The sequence below is a fragment of the Panthera leo genome, chromosome A3 (genome assembly GCF_018350215.1).
Source record: "Panthera leo isolate Ple1 chromosome A3, P.leo_Ple1_pat1.1, whole genome shotgun sequence".
Lineage (NCBI taxonomy): Eukaryota > Metazoa > Chordata > Mammalia > Carnivora > Felidae > Panthera > Panthera leo.
The window spans coordinates 20,910,817-20,931,957 of NC_056681.1; the positions used below are offsets into that span (position 1 = coordinate 20,910,817).

The 21,141-nt window shown below is 48.6% G+C and overlaps 1 protein-coding gene across 2 annotated transcripts in view; it reads right to left on the minus strand.

Moving 5' to 3' along the window:
* The window catches only part of PPP1R16B (protein phosphatase 1 regulatory subunit 16B), a 99,474-nt gene that overhangs the window by 42,195 nt on the left and 36,138 nt on the right, over positions 1-21,141 (minus strand). The window contains exon 1 of one of the 2 annotated variants that reach the window (XM_042930978.1): positions 15,267-15,552. The exons of the other annotated variant lie outside the window; for it this stretch is intronic. Coding sequence (XP_042786912.1) covers position 15,267 — 1 coding nt within the window. The 5' untranslated portion in view covers positions 15,268-15,552. Of the gene's footprint in view, positions 1-15,266; positions 15,553-21,141 lie in introns of those variants that run through there. 2 annotated transcript variants of the gene reach the window in all.

A 21,141-nucleotide genomic window follows, 5' to 3' on the forward strand; every position in this document is an offset into this window, starting at 1 on the left:
ACCGACCCAGAGATGACCCTAAGGGAGTTTGCCTCCTATTGAACTCCCACACCTGCTTGTTTGAGTGTTGTTTTCCCACTTCATTTCAAAGGGAGCCAAATTCCAAAGATGTCCTTACGTAACTCAGAGCTGGGGTCAGTTTTCCTCTTGTAGATGGGGCTCAGGTACACTCGGGTCCTGGGGCCAGGGCTCTGTGTGCAGGACAAATTGTTCTCGAAGCTCCGGAAGGCCGGCCAGAGCTCTTTAGTGCCCAGCTCCCCAGGGAGGGGAGAGCACCGGGCTGAGCCATGCACTGCCCCACAACCTTGTCCCCCATGAACTTGAAAGGACGAGGGTTGTGGGTGTGTCGGCAAGACTCAAGCTTACAAGCCTGCTGTGGGAACCGCGCAAGAGTCCCTGTGGGGATTCCAGGCCTGCGTCCTGGAATCTCGGACTCGGTGCCCCTGACGGCGCCCTTCCCCATCGCCACCACCCCACCCTCCAGTTCGAGAGGCTGCAAGACACTGGGATGAGCCACAATATCTCAGATGAGCTGCCCCTTGGGGCTGGGAAGGCAGCAAGAAGGCTGGCATGGGGGTGTGGCCCTTCGTGCCCTGGGACCCACTCGCAGCTAACGCAAGGTTGTGGCCCCCACCCCATGGCCCATCACCAGCAGTAACATCCCTCATGCTCCCACCGGTTCTACACCCTTCCCAACTTAGCGCTGAACCCCCTTTCCCTGCCTCAGGGCCTTTGTTTATGTCACCGTTTCTGCTAGAACGCTCTCCTCTAGCCCACCCTCTTCTGACTTTCTACACAGCTGGCTCCTTCTCATCCTTCAGGTGTCCCAAAGTCCTCGGAGAGAACTTCCCCAACTGGCCTTCCTCACTACCCACCATCCTCTTGTCCCGACCAAGGCATAGCAGGTGATCTCGGGGGAGGGGGGAGTGAGCTGTCACCTATGCCTTAAAAGAGTCTTCTCTTCCTCTTTAAAGTCCTCCATGGGCCATGACACAGTGTTTCAGGCATTCAACCACACACCTCAAATATCTTCACGGGTAGGCTGGAAGAAGCCCCCCCCACAGGAGTCGATGCTGTTACTCCTTTTGAATGAGTTCTAGAACAAGCATAACTAACGGTACTCTTCACACCCACTAGGGTGGCCATAATCAAAAAGCAGACAAAACAAGGGTTGGCGAGGATGTGGAGAACCTGGAACGCGCCTGTACTGCTGGTGGGAAATGCAATACGGTGCAAGCTGCTTTGGAAAACAATCTGACAGCTCCCTAAACACTGAAACAGAATTACCGCACGACCCAGCAATTCCGCTCCTAGGTACGTGCCTCCAAATCGCCGGAAAGAGACACTCAAACGCACGCACACTCATGTTCGTAGCAGCATCATTCACAACAGGCACAAAACAGCTCACGAGGAAAACAATCCAAGTGCGTACATATCTTTAGTCATAAAAGGGAATGAAGTACTAATTCATGCTACCGTCTGGGTGAACCTTGAAAACATCATGCTAAGTGAAAGAAGCCACAGTCGAAAGGTTACATATCACAGGACTCCATTTATAAGGTACGGCCAGAGAAACAGAAACAGATCGCTGGTTGCCAGGGGCTGGACGGAGGGCAGCATGGGAAGTGACTGTTTACCGGGTACAGAATTTCCTTTTGGGGGCGTGAAAATGTTTTGGGACTAGATGGAAGTGGTGGTTGCACAATACTGTGAATGTACAGAATGTCACTGGCTTGTATACTTGAAAATGGTTAATTTTATGTGATGTGGATTTCACCCCAAACAGACAAACAAACAAAACATCTAACCTGTAGTGGTTAAAAAAAAAAAAAAAAGCCATCAGAACAGTACTTGCCAGGAGGCGGGTAGAGGACAGGCTAGGAAGGTGCACAAGGGAACTTTCTGGAGGGATGGTGATGTTCAAGACCGGCACTGTCCAACAGACATACAATGTGGGCCACATATTTTTTTTTCTGGTGGCAACATTAAAAAATAGATAGGTTTTCAATTTGACAATAAATTTCATATTTAAAAGAATAGGTCTTAATAATATATATTTTTAACGTTTTTTAAATTTACTTATTTAATTCGAGGGGAGAGGGAAGAGGGATAGGAGAGAGAGAATCCCAAGCAGGCTCTGCACTGTCAGCACAGAACCCAGTACGGGGCTCGATCTCACAAATCTCGAGATCACGACCTGAGCTGAAATCAAGAGCTGGATGCTTATCCAACTGAGTCACCCAGGTGCCCCTTAATAATAATATATTTTAATCTTAATACTATATTTTAATCGTAGTATTATTTTAATTGTAATAATACATTTTATTTAACCCACTACATCCAAAATATTATTATTTCAATATGCATGTCATAAATATTTTTAAATTCTGTATCTTGACTGTGGTGTTCGTCACACAAATCTCCATCTGTGATTTAGACAACTGCAGAGCTAAACGCACACACACACACACACACACACATGAAAATTGGCCAAAAAAAAAAAAAAACTGAGTAGCATTGATGGATTGTATCAATGTCAATTTCCTAGTTGAGATACTATATTATAGTTTTATAAGATGTTACCATTGGAGTAAACTGGGCAAAAAGTAAAGGGGATCTATTATTATTTTTTTTATCTAAAATGAATCTAAAATTGTCTCACAATAAAAAGGCATAAGTTTTGCTCACGGGGGCAGGGACTTGAACTCCTGACACAGAAGGCAGAAGCAATGTGGGTATGCAGCCTTCATACAGATTTCCCAGGCATATATACTGGGCTGAGCCAAACCGGACCCAGCCCTTGCCTTGGTGGGGGTCGGTCACAGGGATGCATGGTAACAAGACGACCACTCAAATAGATGGAACCATGCCATGAGGATGCCGGGCAGGGACCAGGCCCAGTCAGGGGCTCGGCACCTGCCACAAGCCTGCAAATCCCAACTCATATAGTCAAAGAATAAGGACAGCTGATAGCTAACGTACTTTGGAAACTTCCGCTATGCTGGACACTGTGCTGAATAAAGCAAGGCTCCATCTAGTCCTTGGTGCCACCCTTTTGAGAAGGTGATAGTATTTCTATTTGGCCAAAAGAGAAACTGAGGCACAGAGAGGATGAGTGATGCAAATCACCCAAGATTACCCAACAAGCAGCAGAGCACAGATTTGAGCCCAGACGGTCTCACTCCAAAGCCCTAGGGCTGCCCCATGCACTCTGGTGACTCACAGGCTGGGTACCTGGTAGACCTTTAACCATCCCCACCCCTGGAACCACCGCCCCTCCATCACTCCCATCAGCACCAGGTTGAATATTTGAGCAGTAATGCGCTGACGAGGCCGGAGGCACCACGTCTGCAGTGCCCTTTGCCCATCATTGCGGGGGGTGGGGGGGCTGGGAGGGGGGCTTCCGTTGGACTGCAGTGTGTGTGTGTGTGTGTGTCCCTCTGGGCTCAGACTTGCCCTCTCCTCAAGCCCCTTTTAAAAACAGCAGTTTTAGGCCAGCCTGGGTGGTTCAGTTGGTCCAACTCTTGATTTCGGCTCAGGTCATGATCTCACAGATTGCGGGTCGGAGCCTTGTGTTGGGCTTTGTGCTGACAGCACGGAGCTTGCTTGGGATTCTCTCTCCCTCGTTCTCTCTGCCCCTCTCCTGCTCACTCTCTCTGTCTCTCAAAATAAATAAATAAACTTTAAAAACAACCCAGCAGGTTTTTTTTATTTTTTATCTTTTAGAAAACAGCCATTTCAAAAAACCCGAAAAAACAGCCGTTCTCCATCAACCAATGAACAGATAGACAAAACGTGGCACATCCGTTCATAGGGCTGTTATCCAACCATAAAAAGGAAAGAAATGCTGATACATGCTGCAACATGGATACACCTTGAAAAGATTATTCTAAGCGAATGAAGTCAGACATCAAAGTCACATATTGTATGACTCCATTTACATGGAATGTCCGGAGTAGGTAAATCCTTAGATTAAGAAGGCAGGTTAGGGGCGCCTGGGTGGCGCAGCCGGTTAAGCGTCCGACTTCGGCTCAGGTCACGATCTCGCGGTCCGTGAGTTCGAGCCCCGCGTCGGGCTCTGGGCTGATGGCTCAGAGCCTGGAGCCTGTTTCAGATTCTGTGTCTCCTTCTCTCTCTGCCCCTCCCCCCTTCATGCTCTGTCTCTCTCTGTCTCAAAAATAAATAAACGTTAAAAAAAAAATAAAAAATAAAAAAAAAAAAGAAGGCAGGTTGGTGTTTACCAGGGGTTGAGGAGAGGGCGCTGGGGAATGACTGCTAATGGGAACAAGGGTTCCTCTGGGGATGATGAAAAGGTTCTGGAAGAAGGTAGGGGTGATGGTTGCAGAACACTATGAATGTACTAAATACCAGTGACTTATACACTCGGAAACAGTTAATTTCATGTTATGTGAATGGCACTTCAAATTTTTATTTATTTATTTTATCTAAATTCACGGTAGTTAACATATGGTGTAGTATTGATTTCGGGAGCAGAACCCAGTGATTCATCTCTTTCGTATAACACCCGGTGTGCATCCCAACAAGTGTCCTCCTGAATGCCCATCACCCATATAACCCATCCCCTCCCCCCACCTCCCCTCGATCAGTTTGTTCTCTGTATTTAAGAGTCTCTTTTGGTTTGCCTCCCTCTCTGTCTTTATCTTATTTTTCCTTTCCTTCCCTGTTCAGCTGTTTTGCTTCTTAAAGTTCACATAGGAGTGAAATCAGACGATACTTGTCTTCCTTTCACTGACTTATTTTGCTTCGCGTGAATACACTCTAGTTCCATCCGCATTTTCAAATTTTGAAAACCCAGTAGTTTCCAGACCGCGGAGCACTTTAACTCCCCAGGTGTACCCCGATTCCTGACATAGGCACGGAGAGCTGTGTCTGGGCCAGGGAGGCCTGCCCCCCACCCCGGGCTGCCCCAGCACGCCCAGCTGTGCCCTCACTGTGGGAAAGGACTTCCTTTGCCTCACACCCCAGACGTCCACAGTGTGAGGGGAAAGCAAGCAGCCTCCTTTGTGCCGGGTCCGAGGGGCTGCCCACAACAGGAGTTCGGGTGGGATACTCACTAGGTGCCCTCGTTGTATGTTGCCCTATTTCACCCTCAGGACAACCGTGAGATACATCCTGCTGTTACTCCCATTTCGCAGACAAGGCAAAGAGGCTCCGAGATCAAGTTCACGGCTGAAGTTCACCTAGCAAGCCCACGGTAGAACTCACAGGCGCCCCCCCCTCTTCCGGCTACACACACACTCAGCCCGCAGAAGACCCAACACCTAGGGTGTGGGGGCTCCTCTGTTCCACAGCATGTGTGACGACTCTCCCTCCAAAACCAGAGGCAGGGATCGAACCTCACAGGCTTCTGAAACTCAGGTGCTGAAAGCTGTCCTCAAATCAGAGACAGGCTCGGCAAGGGGCTGACCAAGTTTGCACAGAAGCCAGGATACAGACACGGGATCCTGGCAGAGCTGGGTCAAATCCTGCCCTGCTACTTCCTGGCTGTGCAAATTCTGGGCAAGTGACAACTTCTCTGAGCCTGTCCCCTCAGCTGTGACGTCGAGCCCACGCTACAGGCACACAGGTGACGCAAAGAAAGGAGCCAGGGCCACGCAGGAAGCAGTCAGAGCTGGGGCAGGGCAGCACACGGGCAGAAAGGCGCAGGGAGGCAGAGAGCGCTGGGGGAAGCCCCTACTTCTCCTCCTTCTGGTCCCCGCACACCCCAGGCCCCAGGGCCAACTTCACCTTGCCATGTGGGAGCCAGGTGCTTCCCGGGCCTGGACAAGAGTAGTATTTGTCTCAGCTCCAAACCGGAAACTCGGGCCATTCTGAATCCAGCCTAGCTAAGAGGACAGAGCCCAAGGGACAGAGAGGCCGATGGGACTGGGGCTGGGGCCACTGGCATGATTTCAGGCCAACCCAGCCCACTTAACGGTGTTTTCCCAGCCAGAAGGAGGCCACGCTAATTAAGTAGTGTGTGCCCGTCTGCAAATCGATTTCTGCAGTTCCAGCTCTGAGAGGGGCCAGTGGCTCCCAAACTGGGTCAGAGACTGCTAGTCCCTCAGAGTCATTCAGAAGCACTGACTTCTTACCTGCACCTCTGCTGGTGCATCTAGGCCCCACACACCTCCCACCCTGGTGCCCACGTCCGGGTCACCGACCAAGGTCTTAACCTCCCACTGCCTTGTCCACCCTAATGGGCACCGCACTCCTCCCCGGAGAGGCGGGTCCCCGGGCTACTCCACAATGCGGGGCTCGGAGGACCAGAGTGAACTTGAAGTCATACTTGGCGGCGGGGTGGGGAGAGGGGAGACATGGCCAGGCATCATGGCTGGTTCAGGGTCAAGGTCTCTGGGGCTGCAAGGCCTGCTCATGGGCAAGGCCTAGCAGAACTCTCTGAGTTCACAATGAGAACAGAAGGAACCAGCCCAAACAAAGTCCAAACAAAGTCCAAACAAAGGCAAAGGGGCATCTTGGGGGTTAAAGATTACCAGCCGAAAGGCCCAGGCTGAGGGGCAGAACTCAGACAAGGCCTTCAACGGAAGTCGTCAGCCGTGACCCAGTTATATGCTGGGGATATCCTAACAAAAATGAAAGATTTTGTTTATCAGGGGCTTGCTATGTGCCAGGAAGTATGCCCATGAGGGTGACACATTTCTTTATTGAAACCTTGCAGCATCCTGTTGGTGTCCCCATTTTACAGATGGTAAAACTGAGGCTCGGAGGGATGGAGTGACTTGCCCAAGGCCACGGCAGAGTCAGGGCTAGACCCCAGGCCTGGCCGACTGCCAAGTCCTTGCTCTCCACCATTTGCTAATCCGCTTCCTGACTCAGGGGAAAATGTCACAGTGCACCCGTGGTGGCCCGCCAAGGTGCTGGGGCTTCACTGAGCCTTAGATTCGGATGTGATCCAATCACACTGGCCTATGAGCTCCCTGGGGTCAGTGCCCAACACCATCATGCTGCCAGAGCTGGCTGCCTGTGACCTATGGATACCCCAAGACTCAGGGGCCTGACCAATGGGGATGCAGCAAGGGTGAGCCTCACGGATATGTCCAGAGGAGACAGAGAGGAGTCAGGCCCCAGGAGGACGTGGAGGGCTTCGTAAGTCAGAGGAACTTGGCTGAAGGAACCCTGGAACTGCCAGCGGAGGGAGGCCCTGGGGGCAGAGGCTGCTGTCTGGCCAAGCCTCCCATTTTGCTGAGGGATTTGCAAACTGAGGGTAGGGCTGGCTCCCCGTGGACAACTGGGGAGATGCGAAGAGGCTGTCGGTGCAGGGTGAGTATGAAAACGAGAACTGACAGAGAAGGCCAGGAGACTGCCACAGGGAACCAAGCCGGGGAACGGGGCGCTCTGACCAGGTGCTGCTGTGTGATAACCCTCTCCTCTGTCTCCCCACAGAGCCGTCAGTGCAACCTTCCCACAGAGAAACCACAAAAGCAGCAGCAACCCTGACACGGCTCCGGGGCCACAGCCCGCCCGGGTCCCAGAAGATCTCCCATGACGGGTGTAGGAGGTCCTTACGGGCTGAGGAAGTCATATGACCCCCTCTGTCCCATGACCTCTGATTGCTGCAGAGGGGGGCAGCTTAGTGTGGAGACCCGGGCATAAGCCAGAAGGCCTGAGTTCGGTTCCCAGGTCCACCACTAACTAGCTGTGTGACTTTGGGCAAGTTACTTTATCTCTCTGTGCATATGTCCCCACTACCCAGAAACAGGGTAATTAACAGAACCTCTCATAAGGCTGTCAGGAGGACTCAATGAATATTTGAATATTTATGAAGCACTCGAAATGCCTGGCACATAGCAGGTGCCAGTAAGTTGGATGCCCCTTTAAGCTATACGAACTGAGTCAAGGGCAAACAGTATATAAAGCAAAGCTTCCTCCCACCTGCTCCAAACCTAAGCAAAGCATGCTGACCAGGCCCACGAGCACACAGTAGGTGCTCCAAAAACTGTCGGCTGCTAGGGCAGAATCTGCTGTGTGTTCCCCAAACTCTGTTCCTTCTCTTCCTGAGCATATGGCTAGAGTATCTGCCCCCATTTCCCTTGTAAAGGCAGGACCACACTCTGGGTCCTGGTCAATGGAATGTGGGCACCAACGGCGTCAGTGGAACCCTGCAGAACCCTCCCTTGCCATCCCCACACGTTCGCCATTCCTGGCCTGAATGGACAGGACCTGGGGGTCTACAGCCCAAGATGGTGCCACAAGCCACATACGGTCACAAACACTTGAAATGTGTCCAATCTGAATTGACATATAGTGTCAACACATTCACCAGATTTCAAAGACTTCTATAAAAATGAACCCGAATGGGGGCGCCGGGGTGGCTGAGTTGGTGAAGCGACCGACTTGGGCTCAGGTGATGATCTCACGGTTCACAAGTTCGAGCTCCGCCTTGGGCTCCGTGCTGACAGCTCCGAGCCTGGAGCCTGCTTCAGATCCTGTGTCTCCCTCTGTCTCTGCCCCTCCCCTACTTGCGTGCGTGCACGCATGCACACTCTTTCTCTATCAAAATTAAATAAAAACATTAAAAAGTGAAAAAAAAAAACCCAGAGGTAAGATATCTCATTAATAAGTTTTTATACTGACTGCATGTTGAAATACTATTTTGGATATACTGGGTTAAATATACTATTCAGTCTATTCATAATTTGCTAAAATTGATTTCACCTGTTTATGTTCACCTTCTTGAATGTGGCTACTATGACATTTAAAATGACACAGTTTTCACTCTTATGTGGATCCTGCGAAACTTAACAGAAGACCATGGGGGAGGGGAAGGGGAAAAAAAGTTAGGGAGGGAGGCAAACCATAAGAGACTCTTAAAAACTTGGGGCGCCTGGGTGGCTCAGTCGGATAAGCATCCGACTTCAGCTCAGGTCATGATCTCACAGTCCGTGGGTTCGAGCCCCACATGGGGCTCTGTTCTGACAGCTCGGAGCCTGGAGCCTGTTTCAGATTCTGTGTCTCCCTCTCTCTCTCTGCCACTCCTCTGTTCATGCTCTGTTTCTGTCTCAAAAATAAAAAATAAACAGTAAAAAAAAAAAGAGAGACTCTTAAAAACTGAGAATAAACTGAGGGTTGATGGGGGGTGGGAGGGAGGGGAAAGTGGGTGATGGGCATTGAGGAGGGCACCTGTTGGGATGAGCACTGGGTGTTGTATGGAAACCAACTTGACAATTTCATATTTAAAAAATAACAAAAAAACTAAAATGACATATGTGGCTTGCATTATGTCTCTACTGGATGGTGCAGACCTGGAGGGCAGAGCTTAAGGATAGAAGGATCCTGACACAGGGTCACGGCATGGAGGAGAGTTACCTAAGAGGGCCTTTCAGAGTGGGACAACCATCACCACAATCCATTTTAGAACATTCCAGAACCCAAAAAGGAACCCTATGCCCATCAGCAGTCATTCCCCGTTCGCTAGGCAACTCCAGCCCTAGGTAACCCATGAACACCCATGCTGGATGGTTACGTGAGGAAGACATAAACTTCAAAATGTCACAGCAATTAGCACCTTGTTGCAGATTAAAAAGATGGCCACAAATTGTGTGCATCAAACTCCTGCCTTCAGGAGGCGGGGTCTTCACCCCTTCTCCTTAAATCTGGGTGGGCTTTGTAACGGTTCCAGGCCTCAAGATATAGGCAGCTCTGACTTCCTGGATCCCAGAACATGTGCTCCGAGAGCCCTGAGCTACCACATAAGAAGTCTGACTATACCAAGGCCGCCATGTTGGACAGGCCATGTGGAGAAGCCCTCGGACTACACGGAGACAGAGAGCAGAGAGATGCCCAGCCACCTCCAAGAGGCCCCACCCCCACTACGTAAGTCACCCTAGCTAAGGTCTGAGCGGAGACGAAATTTCCCTGCTGTGCTCGATCTGAATTCCTGAGCCATGGAAGATCATGATAAAATGGTGGTTGTTTCAAACCACTAAGCTGTGGGGGGCACCAGCGTGGTTCAGTCGGTTAAGCGTCTGACTTCGGCTCAGGTCATCATCTCTCAAGATCCGTGAGTTCGAGCCCCGCGTCAGGCTCTGTGCTGACAGCTCGGAGCCTGGAGCCTGCTTCGGATTCTGTCTCCCTCTCTCTCTGCCCCTCGTCCGTCTGTCTCTGTCTCTCTCTCAGAAATAAAATAGATACAAAAATAAATAAATAAAATAAACCACTAAGTTTTGGAGTGTTTTTTTATATGGCAACAGAGAATCAGGACCTCTCTCTGGTAATATAGCTCCCCTCCCCATCCCTACTTCCTTACACCTTTCTGAGTAACTTCAGGGATTTGGTTAATAAGCTCATTGCCCCCTGCATGGTTTTGCAGACCTGAATCGTAGCCCCGTGCTCAAATCGTATTGTCCAAACAGGGTGCCAGCTGGTAGGTCCATCCATTTACCCAGCAAATCAGGTTTGATCGTTCCCTCTGCCTCCCTTTCTTTTCCTCTCTACCTGAAAGTTCTCTTAGACCAGGATTCTCCTCCAAAAATGATACACTCTGAGTCTGCCAGGACCTGGGACCCCCGAGCTCTGCCAATCAACAGTGGACTTCGCTTCAGCACAACCACCCCTTGGGAATAACCTCCTAACTTCAGGCTGCCTTTGTGTCCTCCTTGGCGACTCCCTACCAGCTTCTCCCGATCGCAAGGAACCCCCCGCGATATCAAAGAAGTTGGCCCTCTGGCCTGACAACACAAAGTGCCTGCTATGGACTGAACTGTGTCCCCCTCAAATTTATACGCTGAAGCCCTAACCTCCAATGGCAATGGCATTTGGAGATGGTGCCTTTAGGAGGGAATTAGGTTTAGATGAGGTCATGAGGATGGGGCCTTTGTGATGAGATTAGTGGCTTCATAAGAGACACTGGAGGGCTTCCTCTCTCTCTCTCTCTCTCTCTCTCTCTCTCTGCCATATAAGGACACAGTAAGAAGGCGTCCATCTAAAAACCAGGAAGATGATTCTCACCAGAAACTGATTACGCTGCCACCTTGATCTTGGACTCTCGGCCTCCAGAAATATGAGAAAATACATGTTTATTGTCTAAGCCACCTGGTCTATGGTATTTTGCTCGGACAGCCCAAGCTGACTAAGACAGAATCCTAGTGCCTGGCTGAGGTCCCCAGGCCATGGCCGCCCAGGAGAGACTCGGGGGATTTTGGCTCCCAAGAGCTATGCCCTGAGAGACACCCAGGTCAATGCAATCACCAGTCATTGAGTGTCATGAGTCACAGGCTGTTTATTAGCCAGAGCACACCGAGACCAGAATACATTTGCCAAAAATGGAGTTTTAAGAAATCTACAGCGTTGTGTGGGCTTTATGAATATATTTTCAGCTGCAGAGACAAAAATGGTGTATTTGACATGTCCTCAAACCTACTTACCGATCTATCTGTATAAAATCCAACCCCCTCCGTTAATTAGAGCTTAACCTTAAGCTTCTCTTAGCGAAAAACAGTTTTGCCAACCAAGAGCCTCGGGAGCGAACGGCTTATCTCGGAACCGGCAGCTTATTAAATAAGGCATCACGTCACATATGACAACGAGACTGCACTGCTTTCATGAGATACAGTCAGGCTCTTCGGGACCCAAATGTAAATTTTTTTTTTTTTTTAATTAAAACAATTTCCCGAAGCCTGAAGTTATTTCCACATTATGTTTTGCAAGCACCTGGTGTCAGAAAGTGTTTTTGAAAACGTCAGCTGGGCACGACCCTTGACATGGCATCTGTCCCAAGACATGCGTCCCAAGAGGACGGAAGGAGAAACTTCCCAAGCCCAGGAGCTTTCTACTCCGATGCCTCAGCCTGTGCAGATGATGGAAATTCACCATGGACTATAAATGTCTAAGTGCAAATGAGGTCCGATTGCCAGTGGTGGGTACACCCTGGGGAAGTCAGGTTCTAAATTGTGACTTTATCCAACAGACCTCGTTGGGAATGGCTTCGGAACACGGCTAACAGGCAGCTGCATCCACCCACAGGTGGGGGCCCCAGGCGCTTGGCTTCTCTCTCAGGCTCCTCACTCAAGTAGGACACTCTACCTGAGCCCTCACTTCTGGACCAGACCTTGCTAAGTCCTCTTAAGGAGTGAATGGGGAGAGAGGCGCCTGGATGGCTCATTTGGTTAAGCGTCTGACTTGAGCACAGGTCGTCATCTCGCGGTTTGTGGGTTCGAGCCCCACCTTGGGCTCCAGGTCAGAGCCCGGAGCCTGCTTCAGATTCTGTGTCTCCCTCTCTCTCTGCCCCTTCCCTGCTCGCACACTGTCTCTTTCTCTCAAAAATAAAATAATAATAATAAGGAAACATTAAAAAAAAATTTTTTTAACATGAATGGGGAGAACTGGGCTTTTGAAGAGGGACTATGCTCCTTATGGGTGTAATCCGTGACTGTGGCATAAGACTCAGAGCACAGACAATGCTTTGCTCTGCTGCTTAGCTGGGCAAGCAACTAGACCTTACTAAGCCTCAGTTTATCCCCCTGTAAAATGGGGCTACCAGTCATACTTATCTTACGGAGTTGTCAAAAGGATGAAACGAGATAACGCATGCGAAGACATGCCACAGTGCCCGACACTCAAGTGGCCAATGACAACTGGCGGAGAGAATGATGAAGGTGACAGCGGGGCAGTGGGGGTTCGGACGTGGGCTCTGCTGAGGCCTCTGGCAGGCGGTTTTTCACCCATCCTCTGAGGGGCTGAGAGAAGAGAGAGCCCCTCCCCGAAGGGAAGAAACGTACTTTCTTCCACACTGCACCCACACCCCACTGCCACAACACCAGCCTGAATCCCGGAGAGCTTTGCCCCACTAGCATACTGGATTGGAGCCAACCGACATACCCTCAGACAGAGTTCGTTTCTCACCGGCAAGACCTAAGAAAGTGGCAGAATGGAGGTGCTTGGAGCCCGCAGGGCAGCGTGGTCCCTGCTCCAGGTCGGGGCCTCTTCTACGGTCCCACGGCAGGAACTCCCATCTTGTGTCTTACCGTCATTAGCCAGTTACTTTTCCGTTCTCCAACCAGCCCTTGACGGCCCAGCTACTCCCCCTCTCCCTCTCCCTCTCCCTCCAGCTACTCCCTCTCTCCAGCTACTTTCCCATTACTTTAGCTGTTCCTTCGCTATCCAACTCCGCGTCAGCCACTCAGAGGATCACTCGGCGCCCAGCTACCCTGCCAGATTCCCCAGCTTCGCTCTCATCTTTGCATGATCTAGAGTTAACATCAGTTTGGAACAATCAAGGGAATCTTGGCTTCAGTCAGGACAAATCTGTCCTGGTCTATATATACCCCTCTCTGCAGGAAATTATGTCTTCCTGGACCAAGCAGCTGATGTTTAGAGACAGAATGTTTCCTGCTTATTATCTGTGAGGCCTTTGGTCTGGGCTACTGGGAGTGGGAAGGCAAAGCCCACATGGTGCAGGGCATGGAACGCTGCCAGGCAGAGCCAGGAGTCCCAGCGAGGGGGGAGGGACCCTGGCAGCTTGGGTAGCACGGCCCTGTAGCAGATCTCCTGGTTCCAGATGTGACGGCAAGCCCAGAGGCTCCCCCCCACCTCACCAGAGCCCTGCTCATACCCTCCCTGCAGGTTGAGATGCTCTCTCCTAAAATCCAGGAGAGCTTCATTATGGATCTGATTAAATCATAAGGAATCTCATCCCAAACTTGCCAGAAAACAAGTTATTTTCAGCATCCGTGGGCAGCAAAGGAAGAAGAAAGTCATGAGCCGGAAGGAATGACTGTGTAGAAACCTTGCCCATCCACAGGAAGGTTGGCCGCCATGTCTCTTTGACAAAACGTTAGGGGCCAAGGAACTTGGGAGAAGTTTTGCGAAATAATCTAGGGTATTTTTTTTCTTAATGACAAGGGAAGGGATCATATTAACTTCAAAAGGTCAGAGAAAGCCGTTTATAGAAGCTAATTAGGGTCCCTCCAAAGAGGTTTTATAATTACAGCCGGGTTTTGAACATTCAAATGGCTCAGGCTGAGCAACACAGGTATCTGCGGCCGCCTTACGAGGGGACACACAGAAACCAGGAGATTCTAGGCACCTTGGGCTCTACAGTCTCAGTCGACAGTCTGACAGAAGCTCTCCAGGGGGCAGCCCCTTCCACTCTAGGGAGTCCGAAAGGACCCCCTGATGTAAGCATCCTTTAAGTGTTACATCATGTGGGGTGGCCCAAACCTTTCATTTCCCACTGGCTTGGGACAAGAATTGCTGTAAAACGGCTTAATTTTCACACTAAAGTGTAAATGACTACAATCGGAATACTCTTATATGAATGACTAATGGGAGGCTGGCACTGAGTAAGTGCAGACAGGGGCAACGGAGTCGTTATGGCAGTAGGGGTGAGCGGAAGAAGGATCCGAAAGAAAACAGAAGAGATGTTAACCTTGCCTCTGGCCCATGATAACCAAGGCTAACGGCAGATGACAGCAATAGCTAAGTGGCTGTATGTGCTGTCCAGACTGCATCTCTAGTCTCTACTATTCTCTCTCCTTCACAGATTCTCTCTACAGTCACTATTGTCTCTACTTCACAGATGAGGAATCCAAGCGCAAAGAGATCAAGGCATTCACCCGAGGCCACAAAATAGAGATTAAAACTTAGTTTTGTCTGACTCCGTGATAACTCCCAAGGCCTATTACCATCTCTGCAAGGCTTCCCCACCTTTCCACCGAAAGCCCCCTCCGATTCATTTTCCCTACGCCATCCATGTTTTTAAAGATTCTATCTCTCGGGCACGCTGCGTTTGTGAACTAATAATTCGTTCCATCTGGCTGATGATTATTTTTCTGTTCCTGCTTCTGTTTCAGCATTGATCCAGACTTTAACCCCAATTACTGAGGGTTCAACATAATATTATGAAATCACATAAATCATTGTCATGGCTATGTAGTTAATAAGCAATAAAATTAAATAAACACGAGAACCATTCGCCAGTGCTGAATCCTGACTGCCACATGGTTTTAGAGTCAATGCATATCACATACTTGGCATCCTCAACCCAGGGTCCAAGATGGAACAGTGTTTGGTTCACCTGGTACATCCCGGACATTGCAATATATCAACAACCAATCACAGCATTTGACCAAAACAATATGCCCAGGGTTATCACACGGGGTTGCTGGGATTCTGGTGTAGAGCAAAGCAAAGTCTAGAGTGTGTGGTCGATTGTAACAATCACAGCCCCAATGAATCACGCCTTTCAGTACCTATGCACATGTACAGACTCCTCCCACACGGACTCTGAGCTTGGCCATGTGACTTACTTTGGCCAATGAGACATCAGCAAACATGATGCAGGCAAAGGCCAGACACATGCTTGTGCACAGGAGCTTGCCTTCTTGGAGTCCTGCGGGAAGCCCGGCATAAAGACCACAGGGAGAGAGAATCCCAGCCATCCCAGCTGCGCCCAGACACTGGCCGACCCAGCCAACAGCTGCAACCTCATACGGAGCCCAGGTAAGAGCGGCAGAAATGCCCAGTCAATCCAAAGGATCGTTGAGAAGTTGTTTCAAGCCACTGAGTGTTTCAGGGTGGTTTGTTACGTAACAACAGGCAGCCGAGACGGCAGAGTTCTTGCTGATGACTCACCTGGAGAGCTGCCATGACTACCTCTGTGATCCCCGGGAAATGGGGATCCTTAAGCCAAAAAGCCTGTGTCCTCGGGTTTCTCTTGAAGGACCGGGAACACTGGCTCCTCCATCAAGACTGGGCTTCACGTAGCTTTCCGCGTGTAGGTGATGGAGGTAGCACCTCCCTCTCCCCGAGGTAGCAACTTTCCTACCTCTTCATTTAGATTTCACCTCTGCCCTGGACACAACTGTCTCCACCAAACGGGACGGGCAGAGGACGGGGCGGTGGGATCAGCTCTGCTTGCTGGCACAAACACGGGACAGATGTACTAGGACGATGCAATACTTGGAGCAGATTCTAGAACCTTCTTCTATTTGCTAAACCCCAGCCTTCCTCCACATGGTTACTGAATGACTTTGGCTCTGGTGAAAGTTGTAGAAAGGCTTAGGATTTGCTCATTTAAAGAGCCCCTGAGTTCCTCTGGCAGAAATACTGACCGTTTTCTCACTCCATTGTGAAGGCAACAGTGGTTCCGAGAAGCCAGACAAGAATAAACCATGCCCCAAATATCTCCTCTGTCTTCTCAACAGGGTCAGTTTGGACTGAGAAATGTTAAAGAGAGGGTGCGTCTAGTCTCCAGCAAGCAGCGGACGGCCTCTCACGTAGCTCCTTATCAATATCCAGGGGAAATACTCATCGGGTGTCACAGTGTTTGGGGTCTGAGGAGGTTCCAGGAGAGTGCCAGTTGGCTGAGCGCCCCAGGGCTGGCCTCATCTTGGTGACTGACCACATGTACCAGCCTACCACAAGTGGTTTCTTCGCCCAAGAGTGGCCTCCTACCATCTGAGTAGAGGAGGCTGCTGAATAAAACCACAATACAGTCTCCCTTGAGGATAGGAATTGTCTCGCACTCCAGAAATTCACTGACGCATGGTCAACTCATTCTGCGCCTGTAGGCAGACCTGGCTGCGAAGCCAAGGTATAATCAGAGGGCCGCAAGGAAGTACATGATCATCACGTTTAACGGCATTGTGTCCAGACGGGTTGAAGTTTCCTTTTTCATAATCACAATGCCTTCCCCAGGGGCGGTGACCTTCGAAAGTTGTTGGTCACATTGTCCCGACCCCTGGACAGTATTTAGATGGCCTTGCTCATCGGTGATCTCCTAGCCTCCTCTATCTAGGCATCTGTTCTTCACAAGGCTCTCTAACACAATCCACTCTTCAAATACTGACTTTGCTAGACTCTGAGCTCCATTATGGCCTGACCCAGCCTCCTGTTCACTACTGAACCACTGTTGCCAGTCTGGAGATGTCCAGACTGTGTTCCATGAATGTCTGTGCGTGAAATTCTACCCTGATCCATTGCATGTTTTGTTATAATTCAATCCTCCGAGGAAAATTTCTTCCAAGTTTATATAGGACAAGAAGTCTCTCTCTCTCTCTCTCTTTTTTTTTTATAGTAGAGACTCCTGCTATTGTTCCCACATACCAACTACAAAACAGTATAGTTAAATTCATTTCAGATAAACAACTATCCCTGATGGGTAATGATTGGCTCAGATACATGAGTAAGGAGCAGGGTCTTTGGTTGCGTCCCAGGCTCTCCTTGGCTGTAGCCTGCTTACCATTCTTATCAAGGATTTAGATGGGGTCCAGGACTGTGTTGTCTGATACAGTAACCTGTAGCCTAGCCACAGGGGACTCCTAAGATGATTTTAAATTAAATAAAATTAAAACTTCCCTTCCTCAGGCTCCTAGTCCCATTTTAAGTGCTCAAGAGCCACATGTGACCAGCAGCTACCGTAACAGCGCATTTTCATCATCAGAAAAAGTTCTACTGAACAACTAACTCTGGGGTAGAAGGCAAATGCTGATTTCATTGTGTTTGTGAATGGCACGGAATAGAAAGTGCCGGTGAATATTTCATCTAAGGTGGACATACTTAATTATGGCCTGCCCATCATCCATCCTCCCTCCTGCTGGCAACAGCATCCCAATTTTCCCTGGGGCAGGTATAACGTATCTCCAAATGTCAGGCCATGTGTTTTGGGAGGAACTGACTTCAGGGGTGGGCACGTGACTTAGATCAGACCAATCACAGCATTGTATCCGCGCGCTAGCCCCTGTGATTGGCTCCGAGGTAGGCATCTTGGCCAATGAGATTCAATTCTGGGACTTGGTGAACCTGGGAGACTGTTGGAAAGAGAAATTATTCCTAAGGAGGTTACCATAAAGACAAAATACACACTCTGAGCTGCTGACAGTGATCTATTATTCAGAGACACTTTTTGGTGGCCCCCTGTAGCCACATAGGCTTAAATTAGTTTGAGTTGGATTTCCTGTCACTGGTAGCACAGAAGTCTTACTATATCATTCAAAGTCCAAATTTTTGAGCAGGTGGATAATGGGCTCAAAATTCAACAGGATAAATTTAGAGTCTCGACTTCAGTGTTGAAAATCACCTGTGTGTCCTACAAGGCTTCTAGAGTGCCAGCGACGTCCCATTGCTCAGAGTGAGGACGAGTTACATAGGCACACACAACTTATGAAAATGGAACCAATTTTGTCATTTTCTGTACGAAAAATATACTTCGACAGATAGTTTTTTTAAAAAAGCACTCAGTGTTAGCTCAGTTGGTTAAGTGGCCCTTGATTTCGGCTCAGACCATGATCTTGCAGTTCATGGGACGGAGTCCCTCCTTGGGCTCTGTGCTGAGGTGTGGAGGCTGCTTGGGATTCTCTCTCCCTCTCCTCTCTCTCTACGCCTCTCCCCCCGCTTATGCTCTCTGTCTCAAAATAAATGAAATAAACATTTTTTAAAGACAAAAATAAAATCACTTGCATAACAACAGGATGGGGAAGATGTAACTTCACTAATGGGACACCCACTTGAGGGTTTTAGTTTCTTGTAAACACCATATGAGTTGACAGCTGGCCAAAAAGCCAATGGAAATTTGGGCCATACGAATAGACACACTCAACCAGAATGAGGAAACTGACAGTTCCATTCACCTGAGGGTGAGCCAGATCAGACTCGGGAAAGCTATAGACAAAGGAGAGCATGTTCACAAATCTCAAAGTCACATCTTATAAAAATCCGTAAAAGGACCGGGGGTTGTTAGCCTAGAGAGAAGAGGTGGGAGCAGAGGTTATAGGCATGACAGCCTCAGTGAAACACCAGAATGAACAGATAACCTTATCATCTGCAAATAAGGTTATTTTCTACACGAAAGCCCTAAAAGCACCGACTGAAAAAAATAAGACGTAAAATGGCTTTCCACAAAATTAATACATAAAAACTTAAAGCCATCCTTTCAAGAAATAAACAGGACTTATATGGTAACAGAAAAAAAAAATATCTGTAGCTTTCCTAAAGGGCATAAAAGAATACTTGCCCAGGGGCGCCTGGGCAGCTCATTCGGTTAAGCGTCTGGCTTTAGCTCAGATCACGACCTCACGGCTCTTGAGTTCAAGCCCCGCGTCGGGCTCTGTGCTGACAGCTCAGAACCTGGAGCCTGCTTCCGATTCTGTGTCTCCCTCTCTGCCCCTCTCCCAGTCATGCTCTGTTTTCCTCTGTCAAAAATAAACATCAAAAAAAACATTAAAAAAAAAAAAAAAAGAATACTTGCCCAGTAGAGACAGGTGCCATTGGCCTGCTTAGACAAAACTCATGACAAGGGAATCAGTTTGGCCCAAATGAATTTTTTTCAATTGTGGTAAAATATACAGAAGATACAACTCACCATATCAGCCACTTTTTAGTGTATGGTTCAGTGACATTAATCACATTCACATTACCGTGCACCCGAAACCACCATCCATCCTTATGACTTTTTCCATCTCCCCAACCGAAGCTCTGGACCCGTTAGACAATGACTTCCCCCTTCTCCCCTCCCTCCAGTCCCTGGCTAAATTTGGGGGGGGGGTTGCTTTTTAATGTTTTTCATTTGTTTAATTGTGGTAAAATACACACAAAATCTACCAGCTTCATCATTTTCAAGTGTCCAGTTCCGTGGTATTAAATATATTCACAATGTCGTACAACCATTACCGCCATCGATCTCCAGAATTCTCTGCATCTCGTGAAACCGGAACTCTCTACCGATCTACAATATTAATCAATGTTGGAGGAATCTATTTTTGAGCTCTAGTGGGAAAGCTTGACCGAAAGTTCTTAAATGTGACGTGTACGACTGAAAATAACCGAGAACATTTTGCAAAAAAGGAGCAATTTGAGGAAGGACCTGTTCTCTCGTATATGAAGCCACACTAGAAAGCTAGGATCAAAACATTGTGTAACTGGCACAGAATCAGATTGCTGGAACACAATAAACAGCTTGGAAAGTCACCCTTCTCTTCACCGACGAGGCTCAGAGTACGAGCGTGGCATCACATGCTCCCCGGCAAGGGAAGGAAGCTGGACAATTGATAATGCCTTGGAAACACAATGGATATAGACAGATTTTCATTTACCACTTTGCGCTGTAACGAGTCCCAAAAGAATTAAGTGTTTAATTTATTTACAAAAGGCCACGAAAATCTAGAAGAGCATGTAGGTTAATATACAACACTGGATGAAGAAACGCTTTACAGCAAGAGTCAGCAAACGTTTTTCTGTAAAGGGTATATTTTCATCTTTACAGGTCCCATGGTCTCTGTTGCCATCACCTAACACTGTCATTGTCGTGTGAAAGCAGCCATAGACAATATGTAAATGCCTGGGTGTGGCCGTGTTCCAATAACATTTTATTTACAAAAACAGACGGTGGCATTCAAGCCATAGTTTTGTCACCCCTGCTTTAAAGGGATAAAAGCAAAGAACAAAATAATGAAGAAAAGAAGCCAATATCATTAGATTTAACTACATAAAAACGATCTATACACAAAATGTTAAAGCAAACACACACACACACACACACTCTCTCTCTCTCTCTCTCTCTCTGAGAAAGTATGTGCATCATACATGACAGCACAGGGTTGACATCCTCCCCACCATTTTCATGCTGTCTCTCCTCCCTTTCTCTCCTCTGTCACCCACAAACATTACCCCGTCGTTGAAATCAATTAAGAAAAAGAAACAAGCTAGTAGAACAAATGGAGACACAAAAAAATAGACAACTCGGAGAAATAAAAAAATGAATGCCCAGTAAGCCTATGAATAGGTATTCAACCTTAAACTTCTCGGGGCGCCTGGGCGGCTCAGTCGGTTAACCATCTGACTTTGGCTCAGGTCATGATCTCAGGGTTCGTGAGTTCGAGCCCCACATCAGACTCTGTGCCGATAGCTCAAAGTCTGGAGCCTGTTTCAGATTCTGTGTGTGTGTGTCTCTCTCTCTGCCCCTCCCCTGCTCGTGCTCTCTCTCTCTCACTCTAAAAATAAACATTAAACTTCTTAGTTATATATGAATTAAGACAACAGGACTATTTTCTCTATATTGAATCTGTCACCTTTCTGTTCATCCAGCAGTGTCGATGAGCAAGGCAGAGGGGAGGCAAGGCTGGACACAGGCTGAGGGAGGTGCAAATTAACCAAATAAGCAATTTATACCAAAGCCTTGCATATGTT